Source organism: Falco punctatus, assembly GCF_963210335.1.
Source record: "Falco punctatus genome assembly, chromosome: 14".
Classification (NCBI taxonomy): domain Eukaryota; kingdom Metazoa; phylum Chordata; class Aves; order Falconiformes; family Falconidae; genus Falco; species Falco punctatus.
This window is the reverse complement of record NC_137594.1, coordinates 23,052,126-23,068,515: the sequence shown is the minus strand read 5'-3', so window position 1 is coordinate 23,068,515 and position 16,390 is coordinate 23,052,126. Positions and strand designations below refer to the sequence as shown.

At 59.8% G+C, this 16,390-nt stretch overlaps 3 protein-coding genes across 14 annotated transcripts in view; 2 read left to right on the top strand and 1 right to left on the bottom strand.

Annotated features, from left to right (window-relative positions):
* Position 1: 1 nt before the first annotated feature.
* On the top strand, positions 2-6,468 carry LOC308073140 (SNF-related serine/threonine-protein kinase-like). Of its 3 annotated transcripts, XM_080410981.1 has the most exons (7): positions 2-1,084; positions 1,905-2,073; positions 2,386-2,527; positions 4,024-4,165; positions 4,346-4,558; positions 4,666-4,803; positions 4,947-6,468. In XM_080410981.1, the coding sequence occupies exons 2-7, from the start codon at positions 1,939-1,941 to the stop codon at positions 5,812-5,814; spliced, it is 1,638 nt and encodes a 545-aa protein (XP_080267107.1). In that variant the 5' UTR covers positions 2-1,084; positions 1,905-1,938; the 3' UTR covers positions 5,815-6,468. The 3 variants fall into 3 exon arrangements, with proteins under 3 accessions (XP_080267107.1, XP_080267105.1, XP_080267106.1); XM_080410979.1 differs by having other exon boundaries at positions 1,905-2,527; XM_080410980.1 differs by lacking the exon at positions 2-1,084 and having other exon boundaries at positions 1,330-2,527.
* Positions 6,469-8,353: 1,885 nt separating this feature from the next.
* Positions 8,354-13,046, top strand: SETD6 (SET domain containing 6, protein lysine methyltransferase). Of its 3 annotated transcripts, XM_080411006.1 has the most exons (9): positions 8,453-8,500; positions 8,597-8,695; positions 8,777-8,921; positions 9,652-9,793; positions 10,083-10,277; positions 10,435-10,582; positions 10,847-11,027; positions 11,241-11,383; positions 11,922-13,046. In XM_080411006.1, exons 1-9 carry the CDS (start codon positions 8,474-8,476, stop codon positions 12,231-12,233), a joined length of 1,392 nt encoding a protein of 463 aa, XP_080267132.1. In that variant the 5' UTR covers positions 8,453-8,473; the 3' UTR covers positions 12,234-13,046. The 3 variants fall into 3 exon arrangements, with proteins under 3 accessions (XP_080267130.1, XP_080267131.1, XP_080267132.1); XM_080411004.1 differs by having other exon boundaries at positions 8,354-8,695; XM_080411005.1 differs by having other exon boundaries at positions 8,404-8,695; positions 10,435-10,558.
* A 1,600-nt stretch (positions 13,047-14,646) lies between these two features.
* CNOT1 (CCR4-NOT transcription complex subunit 1) overlaps positions 14,647-16,390 on the bottom strand; it is a 61,522-nt gene continuing 59,778 nt past the window's right edge. For all 8 annotated transcript variants that reach the window (XM_080410905.1, XM_080410909.1, XM_080410908.1 and 5 more), the window contains exons 47-49: positions 16,125-16,257; positions 15,887-16,021; positions 14,647-15,742 (exon numbers count right to left, since the gene is read on the bottom strand). In XM_080410905.1, coding sequence (XP_080267031.1) covers positions 15,664-15,742; positions 15,887-16,021; positions 16,125-16,257 — 347 coding nt within the window. In that variant the 3' untranslated portion in view covers positions 14,647-15,663. The remainder of the gene's footprint in view (positions 15,743-15,886; positions 16,022-16,124; positions 16,258-16,390) is intronic.

The following is a 16,390-nucleotide window of genomic DNA, read 5'->3' as shown; positions in this document are numbered from 1 at the left end:
GGGTTCAGTGGGCTGTGACGTGCGCACCCAGGGAGGCCAATGGCCCGTGCCAGGCAGCTCCTGAGCCCTGTGCCGCCAGGGAGCACCCCCAGCCTCCCAGCAGGTCCCCGGGGGAGTGTGAGCCGCCGCTCCCGGCTGCGGTGGCAGGCCCCTCGGCACCACCTGATTCCCGGCACAGGGGATGCTTCAGAAGAGGCACAGGACCGGCAAAGGGCTCATCTGCTGTGCTTCTTCTCCGGCTGCTGGAAATGCTCAGCACCCCCCCCGGGCCCCTCAGTGCACAGGACCCCCCGCTCAGCACCCAGCTGCCTCCTGCGCCCTGTGTGCCTGGGTAAAGCCTTGGCTTGGCAGCCCCCCTGCTGCCGCTCCCGAAGCCGGGGGGGGCTGCTGCGCGCCCCATCCCGATGGCAGCTCCGTCCTCTCGGTTCCCCCAGCCCCCTGGCCCGTGTTGCTCCCAGCTGCCGCCCCCCAGCCCAGCCCATCAGGGCCCATTTGCAGCCCGCGGGCGGGGGCTGCCGGGCAGGCATTAGCGGTGCCGGGGGCGGCCGCGCCGAGCTCGTTAGCCACCGGCGCACCGCCTGCCTTGTGCGCGGCCCCGCGGCCGGTAACGAGCTAAATGAGGCAGCCGGCCGCTCGCCGGGCCGCTTCCAGGAAAGCGGGCTCACGGCGGGGGGGCGGCCCCAGGGCTGCGTCCCCGGCCCCGGGCGGAGCGGCTCGGCGGAGATCCCCGTGAGCGGGTGCCCCGGGCAGGAGGGCGGCGAGGCGGACGCCCGGCCCACGGCGCGACCCTCGGGAGCCCGGGCGGGGCGGGGGGCTCTTCCTGGAAGCGGGTGGGCGGCTCGTTTAGCTCGTTAGCGGCCTCGCCACCGCTGATGCCAGCCCAGCCGCCCCCCGGGCACTACTGAGCCGCGCAGAAGGCCAAGGCCGTGCCCGTGCCCGCTCCGGGAGATGCGATGAGCGTCGCCCCGGCCTCAGCCCCGGCGGACGGGGCCCTTTAAGGCGCGAGCCCGGAGCCGCCCTGACGTCAGCGGGGCGGGCGCGCCCGGGCAGCCGCAGCCCCGGCGGCCCCAGCTCCGCCGCCCCGGTGAGTGCGGGGGGCCGGGGGGGCCCGAGCCCCGTCTGCCGGGGGTATGGGGGTGCTACTGGGGGACCCGTGGTGACGGGGACTAGGGGTGGGGCAAGGGGGTGCCCAGGCAGTGGGAGTGGGAATATGGGGGTGCCCAGGGTGCTGGAGACAGGGGGGCTAGAGATAGGGGGGTGTCCCGGGGGCTAGAGACAGGGGGGGTGCGCTATGGGGGTACCCGGCGTGCCAGGGAATGGAGGGGGGAATACGGGGGTGATGAGGGTGCTGGAGATCTGGAGGAAGGGGTATGGGGGTGTCCAGGGTGCTGGGGCGTGGAAGTGAGGGTGTTGGGGTGCCCAGAGTGCTGGGGTTACGGGGACCTGGTGGTGGGATGTGGGGGAGCCCATGGTGATGCGAAATTGGAGATGAGGGTGTTGGGGTACCCAGGGTGTTGAGAACCTGGAGGTGGGGTATGGGGATGTCCAGGGTGCTGAGGAGTAAAGGTTGGTGTATGGGGGTGCCCAGGGTGCTGGGGACTGAAAATTAGGGTATTGGAGTGTACAGGGTGCTGGGGACCTGGATGTGGGAGTACTGGGGTACCCTAGGGTGCTGAGGAGTGGAGGTAGGAGTATTGGGATGTCTGGGGTGTTGGGGACTAGAGGCCAGGGTACAGATGGGTGCCCCAGTCCTGGGATGCTGGAGACTGCGAGATGGGGTGTCAGGGGTGCCCAGAGTGCTGGAACTCTGATGTCCTCCTGGTGTCCCCAGTGCTGGGGGACCTGATATTTGGGGGTGCCCCATCCCTTACCCCACATTGCTCAGTGGCTCCTCCATCCCACAGCGCCTGATGCCTGTCCCTGCCTGACATTGCCACCATGGCTGGGACGCAGGGCTGCGGCGAGGGGAAGATCGCGGGGCTGTATGACCTGGAGCGCACACTGGGCAAGGGCCACTTTGCGGTGGTGAAACTGGCACGGCATGTCTTCACCGGGCAGCGGGTGGCCGTCAAGGTGATTGACAAGAGTAAGCTGGCGGGGGAGGCAGCGGGGCAGCTCCTGCAAGAGGTGCGCTGCATGAAGCTGGTCCAGCACCCCAATGTGGTGCGCCTCTACGAGGTCATCGACACCCATGCCAAGCTCTACCTCATCCTGGAGCTGGGTGACGGTGGGGACATGTTTGACCACATCATGCGACATGAGGGCGGGCTGGCTGAGCCACGGGCCAAGCACTACTTCGCCCAGATCGTCCACGCCATCTCCTACTGCCACAAGCTCCACGTGGTGCATCGCGACCTCAAGCCCGAGAATGTGGTCTTCTTCCAGGAGCAGGGGGTGGTCAAACTCACCGACTTCGGCTTCAGCAACCGCTTCCAGCCCGGCAAGATGCTCACCACCAGCTGTGGTTCACTGGCGTACTCGGCACCTGAGATCCTGCTTGGGGATGAGTATGATGCTCCGGCTGTCGGTAAGGGTGGTGGGGTGCAGCCACAGCTGGCGCTTACCCCAGGGACCTGCTGCCCTTGTGTCCCTTGCGGGGAGTGTGGTCTGTACCACCTTGCTTTTGCCCCCTTACACTGGGAGCACCCATGCTCCCCCGGTAGCACTGCTGTCCCTGCAGGGAGCAAGCCTGTCCCTTGGGTGCTTGGCTGCCCAGCTCTGCCCTGGCACAGGGTGGTCCTCCCTGTGGAGGCTGTCCCCACACCCACCCAGATGCCACAGAGTGATGGCTCATACCAGGAAGAGGAAAAAGCCCAAGCACGCTGTGAGCCTGATGTGGCATCCTCCAGTGCTCGGGAGGAGCAGCACGAGGGTGCAGCCACCAGTAAGCCAGCACTAGTGGTTATCTGGGGGCGTGATGCCGGAAGGAAACCTGCTGGGGATGCTGCTGTTTGGGCGGAGGAGCTCCCAAAGTTTCCTTTACTCGATCCCCACCCTGAAAAACGCTTCCTCTCTGTGGCTTCCAGCACCCTTCCTCCCCTGGCTGGGGTGCAGGGGTCTGGGGAGACCATCCCGGGGCTAGGAGAGCCAGGCTGAGGGCACCAAGAGGCTCTGCTGGGACAGAGGGGACATGGGAGGGAAGCAGGACCTGAGCCAGTTCTGCTGGAATTTGGAGCAGGAGGATTTAGCAAAGCAAAACATGAGAGCTTAAAGGAAAAAGCCCAGCGTTGGCTCAGGGAAAGGTGGCTCCACAGTTGAGAATGGGCATAGCTTGTGGAGCTGGTAGAAAAATAAGTGGTGGCTCTGTGAAGGGAAATGAAGGGAGAAAACCGTCACAGATGAGACATTTTCAAACACAGGCACTTGACTTAAGCTGAAGGTATTAACGGGGAGCCCTGGGGCATGCTCAGCATCCTAAAAAAAGCACTTTTGCGGACAGTTTGTGTACTCGTCAGGAGGAGCAGGTGAAGATACTGCTGCTTCTGTCCCTGTCCCCGGGTTAGGGCAGCAGTCCCACTCTGGCTGGTGCCCACGTGGCTACAGGCAGCTGGAGAGCCTGGATGGCGGCTGTGTCCCTGTCCCGTGGCTGTGGTGTCCCCTCCAGCACAGTCCTGTGCTGGGGTGGTCACAGTGGGGTCTGTTTGGCAGCTGGGAAGCTGAGTAATGACACGAAATAGTGCCATGGGTGGGTGACCTGGGGAGGAACAGAGCTTGGGGCTGGCCTCCCCTGTCCCCACCTGGGAAAGGGGGTAAGACCTCAACTGCTTTGGTGAAGCCCCTTGAGGCCTGTTTGGATGTGGGGATGGAGAAGGTCCTTCCCTGCCTTGGTGGGGCTGTGGTCTCCCCATCTGTGGGGCAGGACCTGAGAACTGTTACTTCCAAGGAGCATCCCAGTGAGCACTGGTCTCTGCTGGATTGGCACTGGGGGCTGGTAGGGTGGGCTCCCCCCCCAGGGTCCCTGGGGTTGGGGGCTTTCTCCTGGGCCATGGTGATTGCAACCTGAACCATTGCTGCTTCTTGCAGACATCTGGAGCCTGGGGGTCATCCTGTACATGCTGGTGTGTGGTCACCCCCCCTTCCAGGAGGCCAATGACAGCGAGACCCTCACTATGATAATGGACTGCCGCTACACCGTCCCCCCGCACGTCTCTGCACAGTGCGCTGAGTAAGCATCTCTCTCCCCCTGTAACTGGACTCCCCCAGACCCCAACTCACTGTCCTTGGGGGTGGGTGTGCCGTCCCTGGGGGATGCCTAGGAGCTGAGGTGGGAAAAGGGAGGAAAAGCAGCTGAATTAGGGGTTCGTGTGCTGCTGTGGGATTGCAGCATCACCCCTTCCCCCCACAGTCTCATCTCCAGGATGCTGCAGCGGGACCCGAAGCAGCGAGCCTCCCTGGAGCAGATCGAGGGCCACGCGTGGCTGCAGGGGGTAGACCCGTCCCCCGCCAGCCGCTGCCTGCTGCCCCTCACCTCCCACAAGCGCGTGTCCGAGGAGGAGCACGAAATCATCCTCCAGGCCATGACGTGCGGAAACATTGCAGATCGGGACACCATCCAGGAGTGAGTGATGGGGCAGGATGCCGAGGCAGGAGCCCCTGTGAAGGGCTCTGGGAGTCCCTCTGAGCGCATCCCTTGCACACTGATGTGGGTCCTTTGGTCCTGCACAGGGCGCTGGAAGCCAACCGCTACAACCACATCACAGCCACGTATTTCCTGCTGGCGGAGAGGATGCTGCGGGAGAAGCAGGAGAAGCAGGGCCACTGCCTCAGCCTTGTCTACAACCTGGCCAAGGAGGTACAAAGCAGGTGAGCCCCTCTGCTGCCCCCTGTCCCCCCAAACCACCCCAGGTCCCCAGTGCAGAGTCCCAGCTGGTCCCTTGTCCCCTTACTTACTACAGTCCTCACGATGCCCGGCGGGGTACTGACACCTGCATCCCCCCCTTTCTCAGGACCAACTTATCGGACACATTCAGCCCCGTGGGCAGCACCAGCAGCCTCTTGCCCTTCACAGAGGTGCCAGGCAGCCTTGCTGTGGGCTCCCGGCTGCCCCCCCTGCCTGCTGGAGGGGACACAAGTGGCCGGCAGCCCCCCAGGACCCTGCTGAAGGTCCCTGCTGTTGACACCACCATCACCAAGAGCACCCCCGCCCTGCAGCAGATCTGTGAGGAGGAAGAGGAGGAGGATGAGGAGGAGGAGGGGAGGCCCAGCACCATGGAGAGGAAGAGCAGTTCACTGAACCAGGAGCAGATGCGAGCTTTCCTGCATGCCCGCCGCCGCCCATCTGGCTGTGGGGAGGTGTGGGGGCCAGGGGCCGAGCTGGGGAGCTGGGGCGGGCGCTCAGGGGTGGCCTGGGCTGGGAAGGGAGCGAGCGGGGGCTGGGGTCCCCCAGCACTTCGGGGGACCGGAGCCAAGCCCCCTAGGAGGGAGGACATAGAGCCTAGGGGCTCCTTGGCGGAGCCCCCCAGGGAAAAGGGAGCCATCCTGTCCCCCCGGAGTGGCTGTGCTGAGCTTCCCGAGGTGCTGGGGGCAGAGACAACAACCCCTGCTGCCCTCCCAAGCCCTGCAGACAACTCCCCCGGGCAGGGGGCACCCAGCGGCCCAGCCCAGCGGTCAGGGGAGAGCTTGGACCTGGGGGGCATCGAGGGGGGCGCAGAGAGCGTGATCAAGCTGGACCCAGGCAAAAGCAAGGGGGGCAGCCTGCGGGCCAGGCTCCTGCAGTTCCCGCTCTGTGAGAAAGCCCTGGCCTTCAAAATCCGGCCGGGCTCCAAGGAAAGCCTCCTCTCGCTGGGGCAGTTCAACTGCTGCCACGTCATTTAAGCCCCTGGGGCGGGGGTCCGGCCCCACCGCAGGGGCAGGGAGCATGCCTGCTCCTCTGCATTTGGTCTGCCTGTGACCTGCAGAGCAGTAGCTGTGGGGCTGGCGGGGGGCACGGTGCCCCAGCTTTGTCACCTGCGGTGGCCACCCTGCTAGCATCCGCCCCTGGCGCCCGCTGTGCCGGACCCCCCAGGACGGGGCTGCCCGGGGGGCGAGGTGAGCAGGGTCTGTCCCCAGAGTGCTGGGGCAGCCCCATGGACCACGACACATTTTTTTAACTACTAGAAATAATTTTTTTAAATAGTCTATTTTAATGTAATTAAATAGAGATTGCTATATCCCCCCCACCCCCTCCCCGTGACAGCGGCTCCCCCAGCCCCGCAGCCCGCGTGGCCCCAGGACCAGGCTGTCCTGCCCGTGGCGGCTGTGGGGCAATCGCTTGCCTGCCTGCAGCCCCCCTGCCGCCGTCCCCCCCCCGACCGGGGCCAGGCACAGGCTGTCCCCTGGGCCTCCCCCCGGCAAATAAGCTTCCTATTTATTACCGCTTTGTTTTCTTGCTGGCAAGAAATGAGTGACGACTGAGGCGCGCACGCGGAAGGGATTGGAGCTGCTGGGAAGCAAAGTTAATCGGGCCAATAAAACACGCTCGTGGGTTGATACGGGTGCCGTGTCTCGCTGCGAAGCCACCACCGCTGCCCTGCAGCCCCGCGCGGGCCTGGCACCAGCGATGGCTGCCCCAGGCGGGCAGCAGCGGGGTCGATCTGGGGGTGCGCCATGGGCGTGGGGTGCAGCGGGCACAGGCTTTCCCTCCCCAGGGCTGGTGCTGGGCCGGCTGCTGCAGTTTAACCGCAGCCGGTGCCTCAGCCCCGCGCAGCCGCTTGCTCGTTGCTTGCCTGCCCCGGTGCAATGGGGGAGAGAAGCAGAAGGGTAAAAGTGAGGCAACTCATGGGCCAAGGTAGAGCCAGTTTAAGGGGAAAAGCAAAAGCTGCGCACATGGGCAAAGCGAAGCGAGGGCTTCGTTCACCCCTGCCCACTGGCCAGCCGGGCTCCATCACACCTAACAGGGGCTGGGGAAGACAAACGCCATCGCTCTGAAGGTTCTCCCCTTCCTTGTTCCTCCAGCTTAACTGAGCAGGGCATCACATGGTATGGAACAGCCCTTTGGCCCGTTCGGGCCAGGTGTCCCAGCCATGCCCCCTCCCCATTTCCCGTGCCCACCTCAGGAACCCGAGAGGGCCCGACTCGGTGTGAACTACCGAGAAAATGAACCATCCCAGCCAAAACCGGGACACTGATGATGTGCCTGTCCCTGGGAGGAGGGGAGCCACTGTACCTGCCCACCATGCCCCCCAGCCCCCAGCTAGGCTTGGGGGGGGGGGGGGCGGGGAGGGAGGGAAGGGGGGCGGCTGCAGCTGTGCCTCGAGGGGAGTGAGGCTTTGGGGGCTCCGTAGGGCACAGGGCCCCCTCTCTGCGGTAACGGGTGGCCTGAATACCCGAGTGGTGCCGTGTGGGTGTCAGATGGGATGGAACCGGCCCCAGAAAGATCCCTGGGGATGGGATGGTGGGGAAAAGAAACAGGGGGTGGGTAGGGGGCTGTCTGGCAGCAGGAAGAGGGGCTGCTGCCGCCCGCGGGAGACCCTACCGTGCTGCTAAAGGATAAACGCCTTCGCCTGAACAGGGGCTTGAACCCTGGACCCTCAGATTAAAAGTCTGATGCTCTCCCAGCTGAGCTATCCAGGCTCCCGCCCGGAGGGGGGGGGGGGGGGACGCTCCGGACGGACCCCGCGGACTCCCCCCTCGCTGGGGCACGGGGGGACAACGCGGGACACACCCGCCCCGCCCCGAGGGACCCACCGCAGCGGGGGGCAGCCTCGCAAGACAGGGACCCCCGGGACCCCCGCCCTGCCCCGGCGCGTACCAGCACCAGGTGCGGAGGCTCCTGGGGCCTCTTCAGACGCCTCTTGCGCTAATTGGCTTCATTAAGAGCCACCAGTGAGGGCACCTGCCCGCCCTCCGCCAGGGTTAGTCACCGGGGGGCAGAGGGGTGACCCCGCGCTGCGGGAAGGGTCTGGGCCGGAGGTCAGAGCTCGGCACATGCGGGTGGGGGGTGCCCACTGAAAAAAGCTTAATGATCCTGATTAATTAGGACCCGCTGCTTTTAACCCGTGTCTGGCGGCGCGACCCCGCCGGCGCCCCACAGCTGCCACAGAGGCACCGGAGCCCCCCGAGGCGGCTGCAGCAGGACCCTGCTGGGGACACCCGGGCTTTGGGGAAATGCCCCCGGAGGAGGCCGCGGGGTGGAAAAGGGGCCGGGAGCTCAGAGAGAGGCCCCCAGCCCCTGCCAAAGGTCATTTGCTGGTGCCTGGATCCCCCCCCGGAGAGGCCCTACAAGCCCCTCAGAGTGTCACAGAGAGGGACTCTGAGGCCCCCCCGACCCCGCAGAGAGGGGCTGAGAGGCCCCCCAGGCTCCCGGCCCCACAGAGATGACCCAGACCCCACAAGAGGGCTTGGACCCCCCCCAGAGAAGAGCCCAGAGCCCCCCAGACAGGGAGGGGCTGGAGAAGGCACCCGGTGCCCCCCCTTCTGCCACTCCCACCGGGGGGCGGAGCCGAACCCCGCCCCGCCCACCCCCACGTAGGGGGCACCACGTGTCCGCAGCGCCATGGCGTCGGTGCCCAAGAGGGCCAAGGTGCCGCGGCGGCGGGGTGGGAGGGACACGGGACACCCCGATCCGGGCTCGGGGCTCCGGGGGCACCCCCGCTTCACCCCGGCTTCTCACCCGCAGGCGGCTGCCGGAGGCAGCGCCCGGGGACAGCGCAGCGCCGACCCGCTCTCCGGCTTCCTGGCGTGGTGCGGGCGGGCCGGCGTGCAGCTCAGCCCGAAGGTGAGGCAGCGGGGGGGGGGGGGGGAACCGGACCCACCCCAACAGGCCCCTGACGCGTCACCGCTGCCCTCTCGCCCCCAGGTGCGCCTGAGCCGGGTGGGCGCGGTGGCGGGGTACGGGATGCTGGCGGCGGCCGAGCTGCAGGCCGGGGAGGTGCTGTGCAGCGTCCCCCGCGCCGCGCTGCTCTCCCAGCACACCAGCGCCATCCGCGGGCTGCTGCGCGACGGTGAGGCGGCCCAGGGCGGGCGGGGGGCTGGGCTGTTGGGCACCAGGGGGGAGGGGGGTGGCTGGGGACCCCGCGGCCGATCTGCAGCATCTGCGACCTTGGAGGGAGCGCCCGGGGGTGCCCTCGCCCCGTGCGGGGAAGGATCGGCTCCTGCCCCCCCCCCCACTCCCACCCCCCCCACCCCCCGTGCGGGGAAGGATCGGCTCCTGCCCCCCCCCCACTCCCACCCCCCCCACCCCCCGTGCGGGGAAGGATCGGCTCCTGCCCCCCCAACTCCCACCCCCCCCACCCCCCGTGCGGGGAAGGATCGGCTCCTGCCCCCCCCAACTCCCACCCCACCCCACCCCCGTGCGGGGAAGGATCGGCTCCTGCCCCCCCAACTCCCACCCCCCCCCACCCCCCGTGCGGGGAAGGATCGGCTCCTGCCCCCCCAACTCCCACCCCCCCCACCCCCCGTGCGGGGAAGGATCGGCTCCTGCCCCCCCCCCATGCGGGGAAGGATCGGCTCCTGCCCTGCTTCGTTCGGGGCGAGGACGGGGGCACGGGGCCTGGGCGGCTTCAGTGCTGCTGCAGCCCGGGGCAAACCGGAGCAAGGGCAGGACTTGGCCGCGCTGCCCCAGGCCGAGGACAGGGGACGAGGCGGGTGGTGTCGGCCTTCGGAAGACGCGTCTGCAGAGGAAAAGACTAAAACCTCGGCTCACTTAACTTTCCCCACGCGCTGGTTGCTCAGCCCAGGAGTCCCTGCAGAGCCAGTCAGGCTGGGTGCCGCTCCTGCTGGCCCTGCTGCACGAGTACACAGCCAGCAGCTCGCCCTGGCAGCCGTACTTCTCCCTCTGGCAGGACTTCAGGAGCCTGGATCACCCCATGTTCTGGTAAGGTGAAGGCCATCCAGGCTGTGGGGTGGCCCCGTTTGACAGCTGAATGCGGTGTCACAGACTGGGGGGCCCGGGGGTAGGTAGGGATGATCCCATCCCTCTGTTCTCACCCTGTGCTGCTGATGGCAGGAGCCTGAGGGACGCTCTCAGGCACCACTCGGGTTGGAGCCAGCTACAGGCCGGGGCTGTTGGGAGCACCAGGAAGCAGGGATGCTGAAGAAGGGAGCTTACAGACCCCTGCTCCCCAGGGCACAGAGGGATGACCTGGCTGGTTTCCTTGCCACAGGCCTGAAGAAGAGCGAACAAGACTCCTGCAGGGCACAGGCATCCCAGAAGCTGTGGACAAGGACCTGGCTAACATCCACCTGGAGTACAGCTCCATCATCCTGCCCTTCATGAAGGCCCACCCGAAAATCTTTGACCCCAAGCTGCACACGCTGGAGCTGTACAAGGAGCTGGTGGCTTTTGTCATGGCCTACAGGTAAGGAGCAAGGACTTTGCTTTGACAAGGAGCAGGATCGGGGGACAGGTTACAGGCTGTGTTAAGGTAGCAGTTGCACAAGAACACGAGGATAAGGTAAAGCTGGTCCTGTGCCGCAGAGCGTCCACCTGCCTGGTCTTCATCTCCCCCATCTTAGCTTTCAGGAACCTTTGGAGGAGGAAGATGAAGACGAGAAGGGGCCCAACCCTCCGATGATGGTGCCTGTAGCAGATATTTTGAACCATGTGGCCAACCACAACGCCAACCTGGAATACTCTCCCGTGAGTGCAAAGCCACTGGGCCAGGTATCATCATGGTCACATGCCTCGGCAGCACAAGGCCTTCGGGAGTGGTGCACAGCAAGGCTGGGTCTCTGAGCCCAGACCAGCACTGCTCACCTGCCTTGTCTGGTCTCAACCTCATTAATACGAAGCTGTTTTGCTCAACATACTTCCCTGGTGCCTGCCTGGCTTTAGCTGGGGAGAGCTTAATCTGAGCCTCTTAGAAACACCTCTTCCAGGCATTAGCATCACTGCAGCTCTAAGCCCCTCTTCTCTCCCTGCTTGCAGCAATGTTTACGAATGGTTACCACACAGCCCATCAGCAAAGGACAAGAGATCTTCAACACGTACGGGCAGATGGCCAACTGGCAGCTCCTGCACATGTATGGCTTCGCAGAGCCGTACCCTGGCAACAGCCACGACACAGCTGACATCCAGATGGTTACAGTTCGCAAGGCAGCACTGCAGCGTGAGTGACTGTAGCCACTCTCGGAGAGGCTGGGGCAGGGATCTCTGTTCAGTAGTCACGTAATGAAACAGGGATGGAGAAGAATGTGAAAAATAAGCCTTTCGTACAGTGTGCTGGGGTTACAGCCTGGGTTGCTGCCTCCCATCTGCCCTTTCCTGGTCACCCACCCCCACAACCCGAGTTGGGCTTGCAGCTCTGCTGTCTTCAAAACAGGTGCCAGCAGCGAGGCACAGCAGCAGCTGGTCGCGGAGCAGTGGGACTTCTTGTGCCAGCTGGAGATGGTGGGGGAGGAAGGTGCCTTTGTACTCGGCTGGGATGAGGTGCTGACAGAGGAAGAGCTGTCCACAACCCTGAAGGTAAGCACTGCAAGTGGTGGAAGAGCTAGGCAAGGAAGAGCACAGGCTACGTGTACTGCAGCGGTGCAAACCAGCACGTGGAATGGCTCAAGTGAAGGAGCACAAGCATGCGAAGGCATTTTGGTACCAACACTCCTGTGTGAAAAGCAGTGGGGCGGGGTGGTGGATGCCCAGCTCCCAGGCTTCAGGTACTCTGTGTCATCTTCCTTTCCTGACCCAGCCACCCGCAGGTAATTACAGACCAGGCTGGAACAGCTCCATGGCTACTGCTGTTCTAGAGAGCTGCTGCACCTCTGCAGGCAGCAGCCAAATGTCCTTTTAAGACTGTTACCAACACACAGGTTTGCTGTGTGAAGGCTCTTCTAACCCCCAGGTCACTTGCAATGAGGTGTCTACGCCAGTTTTGCACACTCATGTTTAGTGCAGCTGAGGAAGAACACACCTGCTCCGTGCAGCTCCAAGCCCACACTTCTGTAGAGAAGAGAGCCCGATGTACTGGCACTGCCAGTGACTTGTCTCTTTGCCTGGGTCATTACAGGTGCTGTGCATGTCAGAAGAAGAATTTAAGGAGTATAAGGAACAAGATGGCTGGGAGGACAACAGTGAGGAAGAAGAAAACTCTACCCTTTCAAACGAGGCTCTCTCCAGACTTAAAACCCCTTGCAAGAAGCTCCTTTATGACAGCGTGTTGCTGACCCTGGAGTCCTACGGGTCAGACTTGAAAGCAGAGCAGGACTTGCTAAATAACAAAGAGGCTTATGAGAAACTGAGTCGAAGGGAGCAGCAAGCGTTGCATGTGCGCTATGGACAGAAAAGGATCTTGCATCAGCTGCTAGAGCTGGTACACTAGAAACCTCGCTGCCCCTGGAAACAAACTGCCTGGAACTGTGCTTGGGAAAGGAAGGTCAGCCTTGGGCAGTCTTCTCTGCAGCTCATGAGAGCAGACTGTGAGATTGAATATAGGCCCACTTGTCCCTCGTACGGCATCTGGCTTTTCAGCTACCTCTACATGAACAAAGTATCTTCCACCGCACAGAAGTGGTTTGGGGTGGCCTTATCTTACAATGAGCACTCTGGAGCACAACTACCGCCTTCTTCTAGACAACTTAAGAAAACCCAGGCCTCCGCAGGGCTGTTTTAAGAACACAGACATATGTTATCAGAACAGCAAGTGGGTTCCCTCATTTAGCATCAGAAATGTCAGGCAAGAACTGCTCCTTAATCAGATGAAGAGGGCAGAAATGCAGCTGGTGGCTCTCACCTTACAGAGGTGCAGAGTAAACACCTGGCAGGCAGAGATGCTGACAGTATAGGTGAAGAGTTCAGTGCTGAGTTAATACTGCGCATTTGAAAGAGTACGAGCCCATCCATCTGGTTTTCATGGAGGCTCGGTAGAGCAAGGTATTTCCTTTTCCCTCTCTAAAAGGCAGTTCTGTATGGGCTTGAGTACTCTTTAACAGAGCATGTCACAGTTCTGCAGCTGTTGTAGGCCAAGCATTTGATACACGTGCTTCAGTGGATACAGTTCTCCCCTGAGCTCAGGCACTGCTCTGCATCGTGTTTATATTGCTGTTTTTCCCCTCAGCAGTTTTTGCGTGACAGAACACTGGAGGTTTGCAGGCCAAGCTATATTTAATAAAGATAATGTTTCTTACCCAGCCAACACTGTCTACTTCAACAGGGTGCAAAGCCCCATGTGAGAGGAGAGAATCTTTGCTGCTGCAGTTAGAAATAGTGCAAAGCAGCAAAACCCAGGCTGTACTCATGGAGGTAAAGGTCAGCTACAGCCCCACCAGCACTACTGGGGGCCAGGGTGGCGTAACAGTACCTAGGGTAGCTTTTTTAATTCCCCTTTTACAGTGGTGTAATGCAGTGGCTGTTCAGAGTCCAGCCTGCCATCTTGGCACTTCCCTCCCTACAGCAGACTAGATTTCAAACTAGGCACACTGGTTCAAAAGGTTAGTCTTTGTTCCTTAAACATGAAGTGCATTATACCAGGGCCTCTGCTGGCAAGGACACCAGTTATCCCTGGGGAACTGACACCAGCACCATTTACTTTGACAGTACCAGCTGCAGGTTCCTCACCTGCCAAGAGAGGATACAATGTGTAGTGGCTTCCATCACACCAGCCCAACTTGGGTTACTGGGATCTTGGCCAAGTGCTGTCCACCTTCCACCCCCTCTTTACAGCAGTCTAACAGTTTTTAAAGCCTAAAGGGATCCAGTCATGTACAGCAGCATTAGTACAGAACCAGAGCCACCTTTGAGCTTCCAGTCCTTAGGACAAGTCAATAAGCTCTGCATATGGTTTGTTAGTTAAATGGCAGAAAAAAAATCCCATGGCATCTGGACTAGATGAAGAAAAACCTGGTTGCTGGTCATTCTCTGTATCCTAACCCAATACAGGAGGAAGAATAAGCTGGAGTTGCCAACACCAGGACCAAAAACTTCCAACTTCAAAAGGCTCGGCTTCAGTACAACTGCTGGCCTGCCAAAGAAATGCCAGGGAACTGCAGGAGCTGGCAAAGGACTACTGCTTGACTGAAAAACACTGCCTAGAAACAGGTCACAAACAGAGGATTCCCTGTGAGCCGCAGTCCACTGGCACAGCTGGCTCCATGGTCCCTCAGAACTAGTTTTTGCTTTGTGCAGCAAAACCACAGCCAGGTACACAATCCCTTAAACCTGAGTGGGAAATCCTGACCTCCTCATCCATAGAACAGCAGTCAACTAGCTTCAACAAACTAGTACTGCTTCTAAGAAGAAAGCAGTGAAGCTTTATTTCCTAGTATTTTGCTAGGTTGCAAGGCAGAGGCTAAAGGATTTTGCAGTATTGGCCACACTGAAGCCACAGACCAACTTCGCAGATACCAACACCCTTCTGCAAGGATCTGTGCAAGGCATTATCACAGCAGGGTACAAATTGTTAAGAATTAAGCTGATCTGCTGTCTGCTCTGTATCCCTCCACTGCAAGCAATCTCCTTTCTAGCACAAGTTTGTCAGACAGACTCTGCTCATGAACTTGCAACTGTGGTATTTCAGTCTCCACAGAGTTGTCCTTCTGCACATCAAAGCAAAACCCTACCTAGTCATAGTAATTCTCCCCTCTAACCTCAAGCTAGAAAACAAACCCCGTTGCTTGCAATAGGCAGTGCCCAAAACACACTGGAAAACTCCTGGTTTGGGATGAGTGGAACACTTTAAAAGACATGAACTGGCCAGGCAGGATGGAACTGGAGAGAATAAGCACAGTGGCACGTGCTGCATGTCATGACTTTAATGTGTAACTACAGTATGCATACATACAAGAAGTGGGAGAACTAAAGCCCAAGAACTAGAAAGGCTACAAAATACAACACATGGACCAATACTTTACAAAACATTCAAAATCCTTACAAAATGGGCTGTATTGGTCCTTTGGGTTTTTTCTTTTGTTTTTTTCTTTTGGTTTTTTTATTTTTTTTTTACAAACTTATACTGTGTGGTCACAGGGTGGGGGGGGGTGGGAAAAGGTCTAGATTTTACCCCCCACCTTCCAAAATTTGCAAGTGTCAAAAAAAAAAAAAGCTATAGGCCTGGTCTCTGGTTTCTTTACTAAAAACAGCTGGCCCTCTCCCAAAGGGCCTGAGGTGTGTCTTCTCCAACAGAAAGGAAGCATTCTGACTGCCACTCCACTTGCTGTCTGTCAGCACCCGATGAGGGTAGGGGAAAAGCAACACTGCACCTTAACCCCTCCCTCACCCCTCCCATACTCCATAGTATTCCCATATTCCAAACACATCCATCTTTTTTTTTTTTGTAAAACAACTTAAGTGATTTAAAGGTCCCCCATCCACATAAAGAAAAATAAGTTACATATAATATTATAACTGGCTTTTCAATATTCTTTGGGAGTCTGGGAATGTCAGGACAAGGAGGTCTGCCCCAGACAAGTGCTTGGCATCAGCAGCTGCCCCTTTATTACAAGCTGGACAGGCACCAGTTACCCACCTGCCTTTTACACAGTTTGCACAAACCCAAAAGTCCAGACAAACGTTTCTGTTCCTTGTATTTACACTAGTTCAAAATGATATTCACAGCATCTTCTGAATTTTGGCCAAAAGTCAAAAATTTGTTTCGAACTTTGGAACGTGCCCACATAAGACTTTCACCCAGGGTCTGTTGCGTCTACCCAATCAAGGGGGCTGGGAAGGTCAGGAGGAGCCTTACAGAGTCTTCTGTCAGCCGATGGGATAAGGACCTCCTGGCTGGCACACTTACAATGCAAGATGCAGCTCATCTAACTGGCACCAGTCCCTTCCATTACTTGCTGGGCCTGCTTCTGCCCCATGCAGCACTGTGCAACTGACTGGAACAACCTGAACACAGAAGCAAAGCAGCGTTAGGTGCATTTAGGGCAGCAAATGGCACTTCCACTATGAAGCACCAAAAACTCAGGGTGCAACTCCGGCCCTGCTTCAGATACACTGCTTTAGTGATTTCTGTGGTGAAGTTATACTCACTTCTCTATTTCTGGAGCGCAGTGAACAAACTCATGGTTCCAGAATTTAAATGCTGGATTTTTTATCAGCTCAATGAAAGTAATAAGGAGACCCCAGGGATGAGGCCTATTTACAATCAGTCGTTCCAAGAGAACCCTGAAATCCAAAAGTAATGACAGTTACAGCTCAAAGACCCGAAATACACAAGGAAGGAAAGCAAAAAGCTGAACGTTGGCAAGTTAAATGCCTTCCCTCTCACCTAGTGATCTGCTCCTGGATAGCCTCAGTGTTGGCCTCTGCAAACAGGTACAGCATGGTGCAACTGAAGTAGTGGGTGTGACTGTTGGGGTATCGCAGCTGATTGGCAATTGCATTCAGGAAAAGGTACCGGCCTGCAGAAAAGGAACAGTGGGTACGTATGGTTTCCCTTACACACAAAAAGGGATAAAGAAGGAACAGTGTTTAAGATAAAGGTTTGCAAGCCTGGCTTGTGAAGGTACAAGAAACAAAGCCAACTGAAAATAT

Bases quoted from the DNA above. Each gene is read 5' to 3' on its own strand.
- LOC308073140 (XM_080410979.1), top strand. From the start codon at position 1,939: ATGGCTGGGACGCAGGGCTGCGGCGAGGGGAAGATCGCGGGGCTGTAT. The intron at 4,166-4,345 runs GTAAGCATCTCT...TTCCCCCCACAG, and splicing joins GTCTCTGCACAGTGCGCTGA to TCTCATCTCCAGGATGCTGC. The intron at 4,804-4,946 runs GTGAGCCCCTCT...CCCCTTTCTCAG, and splicing joins GCCAAGGAGGTACAAAGCAG to GACCAACTTATCGGACACAT.
- SETD6 (XM_080411004.1), top strand. From the start codon at position 8,474: ATGGCGTCGGTGCCCAAGAGGGCCAAGGTGCCGCGGCGGCGGGGTGGG. The intron at 8,922-9,651 runs GTGAGGCGGCCC...CTGGTTGCTCAG, and splicing joins CCGCGGGCTGCTGCGCGACG to CCCAGGAGTCCCTGCAGAGC. The intron at 11,028-11,240 runs GTGAGTGACTGT...TCTTCAAAACAG, and splicing joins TCGCAAGGCAGCACTGCAGC to GTGCCAGCAGCGAGGCACAG.